Genomic DNA, 12,308 nt, shown 5'->3' on the forward strand with positions numbered 1-12,308 from the left:
CCACCCTCTTTTGCTCCAAACCCTCCAATCCTTTGGCATCTGTGACACAGCCCTCTTGTGGCTCTCTTCCTACCTGTCAAACAGTACCTTTAGTGTAGACTTCTCTGGGCCACCTCTGCCCCGCCATCACTTTCTGTCGGAGTACCGCAAGGCTCTGTCCTCGGTCCCTTTCTCTTCTCAATCTACACGTCATCACTAGGTTCCCTAATAAAGTCCCATGGTTTCCAATATCATTTGTATGCCGATGACACCCAAATCTACTTCTCTCCACCAGACCTATCTCCTTCCTTGCTAACCCATGTAACTAACTGTCTTTCTCACGTTTCTTCCTGGATGTCCTCTCACTACCTCAAGCTAAATCTCTCCAAAACTGAGCTCCTTATTTTTCCCCCTTCTTCCAAAATCTCCACCCCCAATCTCTCTATAACTGTCAAAGAAAAAATGTTAGAGTCTGGTGAAAGTGCGCTAACAGCAACGGGGAGTGAGAATACAACTAGATGTTGGTACTGGTCGGAATAAGTAAAACTCTGTTAAAAAATCAAACTCTGTATATAAAATATGTATAGCCAATTACTGGGTCAAAAATATAAACATTACTACTCCTCTATAACTGTCGACAACTCCATCATTACCCCCTACCCTGCATGCCCGATGTCTCTGGGTCACATTTGACTCAGATCTTTCTTTCACTCCTCACATTCAGTCCTTGGCTAAAGCCTGCCACTTCCACCTTAAAAACATCGCTAAAATTAGACACTTCCTTACACAAGACACAACTAAGATTTTAATCCACTCTCTCATCCTTTCCTGCCTCGATTACTGCAACTCTGTCCTCTCTGGTTTCCCCACCTGCCACCTAACTCCTTTACAATCCATAATGAATGCCTCTGCCAGGCTCATCTTCATTACACATCACTTTTCATCTGTTGCACCTCTTTGCCAATCCCTTCACTGGCTTCCTCTTGCCTCTAGGATCAAACACAACATTCTCACTCTGACATACAAAGACCTCAACTGCACTGCTCCCCCCCATATCTCAGACATTGTCTCCAGATACTCTCCCTCCCATCCCCTTCACTCTGCTCATGACCTCCTACTCTCCTCCTCTCTTATTTACCTTCAGATTTTGGAAGCATTTATATTCTAGTCTGCACATTTCAAGATCCTTATCCTCTGGATATTGTCCCCAGATTAATAGTCAGACTAAGTGGACTAAGCAGACTCTGGAGCCATATTTGCAATATGTTTCTTCCAACCTCCAGGATAATTGGGTCTGTCTGCTTCATATGGCTGAGTTTTCCTACAATAACTGGTCACCAGCCGTTTCTGCTCTGGGCCATCAGTTCTATTTGCTTCCCAAGTGCAAATCTAGCTATATTTTTTGGTCATTTTACAATATGATAATATACTGGGGATGGTGGTTTCTAATAGAAGCCTTCCGTCTATTAGGTTTAAATGTTTTATCTGATGCCCATGCACAAGAGAGTTGGCATCTAAACATACAATGGTGACGCTGTGTTTTGCATTCACCCGTCTGGTGCGGGCGTATTGGAAAGATATTTATTTTAGTAGCTGAAGATTTTACAAAGCTGTGATTTGTGAAAATTTATTATAAAAAGTAAGATTATTGCTACAGTTTTATGAGCCTGATGAAACAACCCTGGTTGATCGAGAAAAGCGCTGATTGTATACATTTTACAGATTGTTTTAATTACATTTTTTTTTAACTTTAAATATTTATACTCTCTGACTTTTTTGTTTTAATCCTCAGAAGTACCTCGCAAATGTGAGCAAGTCAGCTATCATGAGTTGTTTATTTCCAAATTAACACAGTTATAGAAAAACGGCAAAGACAAAATTCCTTCTGTACAGTTAGAGTGAGTTTTGGAATTCTTATTCTGTACAGTGAGTGAATGAGTTTTTTAAACCGTTGTTTGTGCAGTGAGACTAAATTTTTAAAAACACGGTCTGTACAGTGAGTTTAAAAAAACAGTCTATAAAGTGTGGTCTGCAACTTTGGACTATATTTTAAACCTCGTAAATTAGGAGTTTTGTGATTTATAGTATGAAAATTGTGAAAATCCTGTTTAAGAAGATGAGAATAGTTCTTTGTAAGACATGATTTCCCACACTGTTCTTCTTGTTTTTAGATTAAAAGTTTGCCAAATTGGGAAAATTAGTTTTCTCAATAATTGATGGAAAACATAAAAAAAAAATACTTAGGAGTAAAAGTATACTTTATACAATGTAGACGTGATGCAGCGGGGGATACTTAAGCAGTGAAAAGTGAACAAAACAGGTCAGTATAAACTGCTAAGGGACATTAAACATTGATTAGGAAAAAGTAACGCTTTACAGAGGATGATAATTCAGCAACTATGTAAACGCGCCCTTAATTTCCCTATTCATTCATGGCACTGCCTAATGTGGAAGATTGTTAAAGTGAATGTAAAGTTTGAAGAATGTGTGCCCGGTTTTTAAAAATCCTTTTAAAAACAGGGGCACTTTCATTCATCAAACTTTACATTTCACTCGTTTTGTTAAAATACTTACCTTTTATTCTTGAAAGCCGCTCCAGCGCTTCCCCTGCCCGTTGCAAGTCTCTTCATACGTCACCAATGATGAATCCAGCTTCCTCCAATCATGGCTTGGCCTCAGGCAATGTTTAGAAATTGTAGTGAATACATGGAACAGCTTTCCAACAGAAATTGTTTTGACTAATGTAATTTTTGACTCAGAAGACCAGATTATGGAACTGATCAGTGTTGTTTTAAAAGTCTACTGCAAAGTTGTTTTGCTATACATAACTAAACGTTTTATTCTTAAAATCTCAAAGATGGTATTGACTGTTCCTTTAACATGTGTATTAATCAGGAACAGTCTCGGGTGAGTGCTTTGCTTTCACGTTATATTACGATTTAAATGGACACGACCACTGTACATTTAGGGAAATGTTGCATGTGACTGACATGTAAGGGTGGTCTAAGACTTTTAAAAAAATGGGTAAAAAACCACCACAAGTGGGTATATTATTATATATTCTGTTTACTTGTGCTTGAAGGTTTTTTCGCCATGAAACTTTATGTTATTCCTAGTTAAATTATCTTATATAAAATATAGTATTTCTGAGTGCTGACGCATCTGGATTTGTTTTGATTACACATTTCATACATACTGGCTGATGTCTAATTATATATTAAATATCAGTTGTGCATTTCGGATTTGTGCTGCCCTAGTCAATGGGAAATCTGCTACCCCTTGAACCCCACACCAACATTTCTAGCTCATATTTTGCCTTATATTTTTCTCCAGAGATGAGATATACACACTCTCACTATACACAGAGATGAGAGATACACACTCTCACTACACACAGAGATGAGAGATACACACTCTCACTATACACAGAGATGAGAGATACACACTCTCACTATACACAGAGATGAGAGATACACACTCTCACTATACACAGAGATGAGAGATACACACTCTCACTATACACAGAGATGAGAGATACACACTCTCACTATACACAGAGATGAGAGATACACACTCTCACTATACACAGAGATGAGAGATACACACTCTCACTATACAACTAGGAATCACTGGTTTATAATACAAGGAATTAATAAAACATAAAAGCATACACACACATATATTTTATCTTTGTTGAGCCAATGCTTCATTTTGAACAATGTGCATATCCTGTAAGTGCTGCATTACCTTCCTGTACATCCTGACAGTGGGCAGCAGATGATGTTACACATGTAATAAACATAAGGTATTTCACAGCAATAAGTGTCTGACCCATTGATGTAAAGTATAAGTTAACAGTGGGTATTATACAGTATATTCTCACCACCTTGAGGGGGGTATAGACCCATTGGTTATCACCAAGGATGAATGACAGGTAGCATACAGTGGGAACGGGAGGAGAGGGCAATATTTGTATTATACACTGAACTTAAGGTAAAATACCCTCCCCCCACCTCCAGCCCACCCCAGCTGAACAACAACTGAAGGATCCTCCTCCGCCATTCAGTTCCATATATTGCAAAGCTAACCCCTGTCTTTCCCATGGGCTTCCCTCATAACGAACCCCTGCTGGACACCAGAGCTTGCTGCCAGATGGCCTGAGACTTACCACAGTGCAAAGTCCTAACTGTAGCAGTCAAAGCTGCAAAACATTTTGTGTGCTATCATACTGTCGCTCACCCAGGACAGTGACAGCCATGTGTCTCCTGGACTCCAAAAAGCAGAAAAAGACAGAGCTGACAAGAAAGGTAACCTGTTTTTATTGGGCATTTAATGGCTTCTACTACATTTTATGTTTGTTCCTTACCCATTTATTATTTGCTGCAACAACCTGGAAACCCTGGATGGAATGTCAAGACATATACAACAACAATTTCTTAATTAATGTAATCCCTGTACTGATTAATATGCATCATTAAAATTGTCTGCCTATCTATCTATCTATCTATCTATCTAACATATACAATAACCCTTGCCAGTCCAAATTTATTTTTTCTGTATGCAAAGTAGCCTTTATACTATGTAATATTTAATATTTGTCTTTCAATCCTATAGAGTTATTTGGGTTTATAGACGCAAAATTATGATAGTGTTTAAAACAATTTTAAAAATGATACCCTTCATTGGGTGTAGATTATATTTCTATGTAGACTTTATGTCAGAATGGTAAACATGTCTTTAACACTGAATGCGCTTTGAATTTTATTTAAAAACTTTAATTGCAAGATTTTTTTTGAGCATTGGGCACAGGGTCTTAAAACCACATAATTTGTATTCTTCTTGCATAACATTTAGACATGAGTCCAATGAAATAAAAATAAAAAAAATAAAACAATCACTAAAAACAAAGGGCTAGATTACAAGTGGAGTGCTAATTTATTGCTCGCCCGTAAACGGGTGAATTTGCCCATTTACAGGTGCACAATAAATAACCAACCATTATAAGTGACTGGTTATTGCTACCGCAAGCTCATGGTAGCAATTAGCGCTCAGATCTGGTTAACTTTATAAATGTCCCCCAGTTGTCACCAAACTTAATGGTCCTTAATAAAATAAAATAAAAATTAGCATCTTATTTTTTTTCTTCAAATTAACGGCACTAAGCAGTTTTTAGGGGTTAAAGTGAGCTGATGTGGGGTAAAGTGCCTTTATTTTGTGGTTAATGGGGACTGTTTTATCACTCAAAATATATATGTATATGCTTCTATACATATATATTTATGTGCCAACTTGTAATACCAGCACACATTTGCATGCATTAGTATTAGAGTGGAGCGCAACTTTGTGCTTCACTCGTAATCTAGGCAAAAATGTGTTTTTTCCCTACAAACTTATTTGTAAAGATTAAACAACTTTAAAATAGAAGCACAAACGCAAAGCTAAATATCAAACAAATTACATCTGTCTTGAGATTTTTTCATAAGATGTTTCATGTTTAAATGTGAAAATAATTGTATATATATTTAAAACTAGTCCCCCATACGAGGCTTATTTTCTAAGTGTTTAAGCCATTGGAAAGTTTTCTCAATTGACTTGTTTTGATGTAATGGATATGCTGATGTTTGTAAATGCCCCAGTTGCTAACTGTTTTAAAGATCCTATTATCTTGTCTGCGCTACCTATAAACAGCTGTGCACCCATGACCTTACCCCCCTTACTCACCGCCACCAAACAAACATCTCAATGTTTGTCCAGGGACTGACAACAATATACAAGCTTCAGAGAAATGTGTTTCTCTCATAGATTGGAGATATAACACAGTGATCATGATTACAAGCATTTCCATTTAGTAATATATTGATTGCACAAATAACCCAATGAGAAGATGTTTTACTAAATTAGATCTGTAACCCAATAGGAAGAGACTTTACTAAATTAGATCTGTAACCCAATGGTAACCCAATGAGAAGAGGCTTTACTAAATTAGATCTGTAACCCAATGGTAACCCAATGAGAAGAGGCTTTACTAAATTAGATCTGTAACCCAATGGGAAGAGGCTTTACTAAATTAAATATGAATTTATTTTCTTGCTGGTTTAAGCATAGTGTACAATATGTATTGCTTACACCACTGGCCCAAATATGCTCTTTGTTATTCAAAGAGTTGCAGCCATCACTGGCAGCCAATGGGTTATCTTTAATAAGTAACATTACTATTTTTGCATTAGTTTATTATATGGAGATTATGGCAATATTTATATGTAAATGAGCCCAGTGTTCTATGAAGAATCATTGTCCTGATGCTTGAGCAAGGGCATTGAACCAAAGTTTAAAAAAAAAAAAAAATCCACTTTGCAGCATGTAATCAGGTTAGGGTTGCCACCCAGCCGGTATTTTACCGTACACGGACGGTATTTTTAAGGTTCATGTCAATGTAGAAAATAAAGAATAAATATGGAAAGAAAGCCCCTGTCAAAGTGAAACTTCTTCTGAGTGTGATCAAAACTAGTTATAAACAAATGAGCATTTAAAATCAGTTCTATCAGCTTTATTTTTTGAGTTAGGCTGTTTAATTATTTATGCAAATTTATGTTAATAGGCATGGCCGGTATTTTCTTCCAAGAAAGGTGGCAACCCTAAATCAGGTTTCTGGAGTATTGACTGTGTAAAGGCATATATATATATATATATATATATATATATATATATATATATATATATATATATGTACATATGTATGTATGCATTTATATGTGTAATATGTATTTACAGACACATATAAACACATAAATACATATGTATACATATATAGACATACAGTATATAGAAGTGCACTGGAAACCTTTGCCGTTAAGTAGATGACAACATGTAAAAGCATATTTATGCAATATTCATATTTAATAAAGGTTTGAACTATGGATTTACTGTACTTATTTCACATTCCAATGTTCTGCACATTGCAGAATATAATCTACATATTTCTATCTGTTTGGTCTGATGAAGGGGAGATTGATCCCCGAAATGTCACATTTTTGTGCTAATTAAAGCACTTTTTTCACAAACCCAGCGAGTGTAAGCCTCTTTTTTATTGTATAAACATTTCTTGCCTGCACCCTTGTGGTTGCTATTTAAGTGAGAGTGCACTTTTTCTACTTTATTTTATATATATATATATATATATATATATATATATATATATATATATATATATATATATATATACTGTATGTTTATATCTAAACCTATATATAATCATGTATGTGTATAGTAATAGATATATATTGCACAAAAATACTATCAGATATATGTGGAAATATGTATTTATAAATAAATAGAACATGCTATGTAAAGAAGATTGGTATATGAAATATTCATATTTTCATGACGGGTTAGTGCAAATGAGAATATGCAATCGTATTTGCGCGAGAGTGGGGTGTTATGTTTTTTTCCACTTTATTTTCTCCATTGACTTCACAGATAACAGGTGACTAAATGCTAAATGCTAAATTTTATATATTATTTTATTGAAATGATATGCTCATATAAAGTGCAGCAGACTCAAGTACAAAGTTCTCATGTCTGAGTCCCAAATACATCCAAACTATGCTCACACTTGAGAACAGACTTTTACAATGAGGCACAAACAGGGGTCGAACTACCATTAGTACTACAGGTGCAGCGGCACAGGTCCCAATTGCTGGGAGGGGCACCATAGCAGCCAGTCTATACATAGGTGAGTGCAGAATGTGTGCAATCCTAATGCAGGGGAGCCTTTTATTAGTGCAGATTGCAGATCGTTTTATCCTCAAAATCAGTATACAGATCAGCATATATATTATTACTATTTCTTACCTCTTGAGTTACCTTTGAGGGCCCCAAAAAAAAAATTGCACCAGGGCCCTCTGTTGAGTTGGTCTGCTACTGAGGACAAACTACAGTGATCAGTATACCTTAGGGCAGGAGGCCAAAAAACAGGAATGACCCAGGAAAATAGGGACAGTTGGCAAGTATGCAGCTGCTGTAAAAGGCTGGAATGTTAAACATGGTGCCACTTGATTCTGGATATTGTGGCCATACATTGTCATCACAAAGCTATTTATAAATCTAGTTACAGCAGTTGAGCAACTGACTGCCGTTGGGGGTCACCCTTGGCCTTCAAAGGTTTCCTCGGCACCCCACATCCTCTCCTCAGCAACAAGAATGATAGTTTCATTTCCACGCCTAAAATAAATCATATTCTTGTCTTTATTTTAGCCTACAAGACATGAGCCATCTCTTTTCTTTTTCACTTTCCTGTTAGCCCCGTTATGCACACACACAGTGTTATCTTCACAACATCAATATAATATGCATATCCAGCAAATTGTGCTAGCAAAGTGGAAAGTAAACCCTGCTTATACACACAGGTTATGGCTTCAGCTGTCACTTTTTTCTTTTACGTGTTCTGATACAATGACTAAAGACTACCCAGCAATTGATGCAAGGGATTATTGTAATGCAGCCACTGTATCATCTAAGGCAGTGCTTCTTAAACTGGTGGGGGTGTCAGGACCCTCTTAAGAATTTTGGAGGGTCCCCACAAGATTTGCAATTGTAATGTCAGTGTGTGTGTGGTTTGTTGTGACTATATGCATGTATGAGTGAGTGTGTGTAAGTATGAGTGAGTGAGTGTGTTATGTGTGTGCATGAGTAAGTGTAAGTATGAGTGTGTGTGTGTGAGTGACTGTTAGTATGAGTGTGTGTGTATGAGTGTGTGTAACTATGAGTGATAGTGCGTAAGTATGAGTGACTGTGTGTGTGTTGTGTCTGTGTGTGTATGTATGAGTGTGTGCATTAGTGAGTGTGTGTCAGTATGAATGTAGGTGTGAGTTTCTGTGTGTATGTGTGTGTGTGTGTGTATGAGTAAGTGTGTGTAAGTATGAGCAAGTGAGTGTGTTATGTGTGTGCATGAGTAAGTGTAAGTATGAGTGTGTGTGTGAGTGACTGTTAGTATGAGTGTGTGTGTATGAGTGTGTGTAACTATGAGTGAATGTGCGTAAGTATGAGTGACTGTGTGTGTGTTGTGTCTGTGTGTATGTACGAGTGTGTGTATGTATTAGTGAGTGTGTGTCATGAGTGTAGGTGTGAGTTTCTGTGTGTATGAGTAAGTGTGTGTAAGTATGAGTGAGTGTATGAGTGAGTCTGTGTGTATGAGTGAGTGTGTGTAAATATGAGTGAGTGTTTGTAACTATGTTTGTATGTGTATGAGTAAGTGTGTGTAAGTATGAGTGAGTGTGTGTTGTGTCTGAGTGTTTATAATTATGAGTGTGTGCGTGTAAAAGTGTGTGTGTTTGTAGTAAACCCCCCCCCCATATTTTGCTTAATGTGGGCATTGCTCATCAACACAAATGGGGAGAAGCCTTCATGGAAGGTATATGGAGTTAGAAAAAGAGTCTAACCCTTAGAGACTAGCAATGGCTACAAATGTTTAATGAATTTGTTTTTGCTAATAATACCTGCACTTGTGTGACATATTGATATATATAAAAACAGAACTTTTATTTGCATCTGACAATGCAAAAAGGGTTATCAGGTGAAAAAAAAGTTTAACAAGCTCTGATAAGGCAATGTGGCATGCAAAATAAATTAGTTGTTATGGTGCTTGCTGGGCTGCCCCTGAGCTTCTGCAATTCTGCCAGTCATAAGTGCTACACAGCCTGCAAGATGATTTTTTATAAGATTTTAGCCAGTTTCTGCACAGGCTTTAAAAAGGTTTGTCCCCTTATGTAGGAGATATCTGAATCTGTTATTCTTATCCTGCAGTGCAGCTGAAGATTCTTCCAGGCTTGTTGCCACTTAGGAGTCTTGCAATTAATAGGACCAGAATCACCAGTCTGAAACATGCAAATCGGACTCTATGGCAATAATATGTCACATAGCTGTAGGGAAGAAAGTGCCTCGGCACCATTCCCACTGAAATACGACAGTAGAATGATTCATATAGACATGTTCTAATGCAAATATAAAATGCTTTTATTTAAAGGGCCATTATAGTGAAAAAATGACATGCTCTCATTTGTCTGAGATCTTGCAACTCTATGTATTTAACCCATGCAAAGGGGTGAAACACATAGTTAAATTACTGCTCTGTAGCTGCAGAGAACTGCTGGTCAAGAGCGGAAACTGACGCTCACCCACACCTAGATTACAAGTTGTGCGATAAACCCGTTGCGTATATACCGCGCAAAATGGGGCTGTACCGCTATTTCCATAGCGCCGCCATTACAAGTCACAATAAAACTTTCTTTTGTCGTGTTGCATGGTGCAGTAAGCCCCATACCGCACAAAAACCAAGTTCCGACTTGGCGTGCTCGTGCACATATTCCCCCATAGAGATCAATGGAGAAAAAATGTAGGAAAAACCCTGAACACCGGCAATTGCAAAATCGCTACCACATTTTCTCATTCCCCATTGAAGTCTATGGAGACAAAAACCTAACACCCTAATATAAACCCCTAAATTGCCGTCCTCCCACATCACCAACACTAAATTAAGGTATTAACCTCTAAACCACCATCCCCCCACATCGTCAACACTAAATAAACTTATTAAACTCTAAACCGCCCCCCCCCCCCCCACATCGCCAACACTAAATAAACTTATTAAGCTCTAAACAACTACTAAAATAAACCTATTAATCCCTAAACCACTGTGCCCCCACATTGCCCACACTAAATAAATTTATTAACCCCTAAACTGCCGCCCCCGCATTGCGACTACCTAAATTAAACTATTAACCCCTAAACCTAACACCCCTAACTTTAAATTAAAGTTACAATATACTAACTACCTTAAAATAAATAAAAACTTACCTGTAAAAAAAATAAAACCTAAGGTTAAACTACAAAAAACTAACATAAAAAATACCACAATAAAAAACCTATATTACAAAAAATAAAAAAAATCTAAAATTACACAAAATAATAAAAATAAAAAATTACACAAAGTTAAAAAAGCTAACATTACAGAAAATAACAAATGAAATTATCCAAAATAAAAAAATATTCCTATTCTAATACCCCCCTTTAAAAAAAAAAAACACCCCAAAATAAAATAAAAACTAGACTTAGGGTTAGTGCTCATCCTATTGACTGATTTGAATTTTTCAGGCAATAGGAATGCAAGGATACCCCCATATAAAAGGGGTTCCTTGCATTTAATCTTCAGTGTGCAGCGAACGATCGAATGAAGAGGATCTTCATGTCGCTGATGACCGCCGCCACAGACCACTCTGGATCCGATGACCGCTCTGGCTCTGTGCCACTGAAGACCGCTCTGCACCTCTGCCAAGAAGATAGAAGAGGGACCCTTGATGGATGAAGATGGAGCCACCTAGATGAAGATGGATCTCCAGACTTCAGCAATGGTGAGTACCGATTTTGGGGTCAGTGTTAGTTTTTTGTTTTTATTTTGGGGTGTTTTTTTTTAGATTAGGGCTTATTTCATTTTTTATGGGCTTAAAAAGATCTGAATCCCCTTTTAAGGGCTATTGGTAGTTTATTTAGAGATTAGGTTTTTGTTTAATTTAAGGGTGGGTTTTTTATTAACGGGGGGTATTAGAATAGGAATAATTTTATTACTTTGGATAATTTTGTTTGTTATTTTCTGTAATGTTAGCTTTTTTATTTTGTGTAATTTTAGATTTTTATTACTTTTTGTAATGTTAGTTTTTTTTGTAATGTAGGTTATTTTATTTATTTATTTTTTAAAAAGTAATGTAATTTTATTTGTAGTTTAAAGGGACATAAAACCCATTTTTTCATGATTTAGATAGAATATAAAATTTTAAACAACTTTCTAATTTACTTCTATTATCATATTTTCTCTGTTTTCCCTGTTATCCTTATTTGAAAAGCAGAAATGTAAGCTCAAGCGTGTGCACGTGTCGGCAGCACTATATAGCAGCAGTTTTGCAACAATGTTACACATTAGCAGGAGCACTAGATGGCAGCACTATTTCCTGTCATGTAGTGCCCCAGACATGTGCACACAACCTACCTAGGTATCTCTTCAACAAAGAATAACACGAGAATTTAATACATTTGATAATAGAAGTAAATTGGAAACTTTTTACAAATTGTATTCTCTATCTGAATCATGAAAGAACATTTTTGAGTTTAATGTCTATTTAAAGGGACAGCAAACACCAGAATTTTTGTTGTTTAAAAGGGTAGCTAATCCCTTTATTACCCTTTCCCCAGTTTTGCATAACCAACACAGTTATAATAATATACTTGTTATCTCTGTGATTACCTTATATATATGCCTCTGCAAACTGCCCCCTTATTTC

At 36.6% G+C, this 12,308-nt stretch overlaps 1 protein-coding gene across 1 annotated transcript in view; it reads left to right on the forward strand.

Annotated features, from left to right (window-relative positions):
• The first annotated feature begins 4,082 nt into the window (after window positions 1-4,082).
• LOC128638103 (insulin-like growth factor III) overlaps window positions 4,083-12,308 on the forward strand; it is a 37,364-nt gene continuing 29,138 nt past the window's right edge. The window contains exon 1 of the mRNA XM_053689966.1: window positions 4,083-4,286. Coding sequence (XP_053545941.1) covers window positions 4,236-4,286 — 51 coding nt within the window. The 5' untranslated portion in view covers window positions 4,083-4,235. The remainder of the gene's footprint in view (window positions 4,287-12,308) is intronic.

Source organism: Bombina bombina, chromosome 8 (genome assembly GCF_027579735.1).
Source record: "Bombina bombina isolate aBomBom1 chromosome 8, aBomBom1.pri, whole genome shotgun sequence".
Lineage (NCBI taxonomy): Eukaryota > Metazoa > Chordata > Amphibia > Anura > Bombinatoridae > Bombina > Bombina bombina.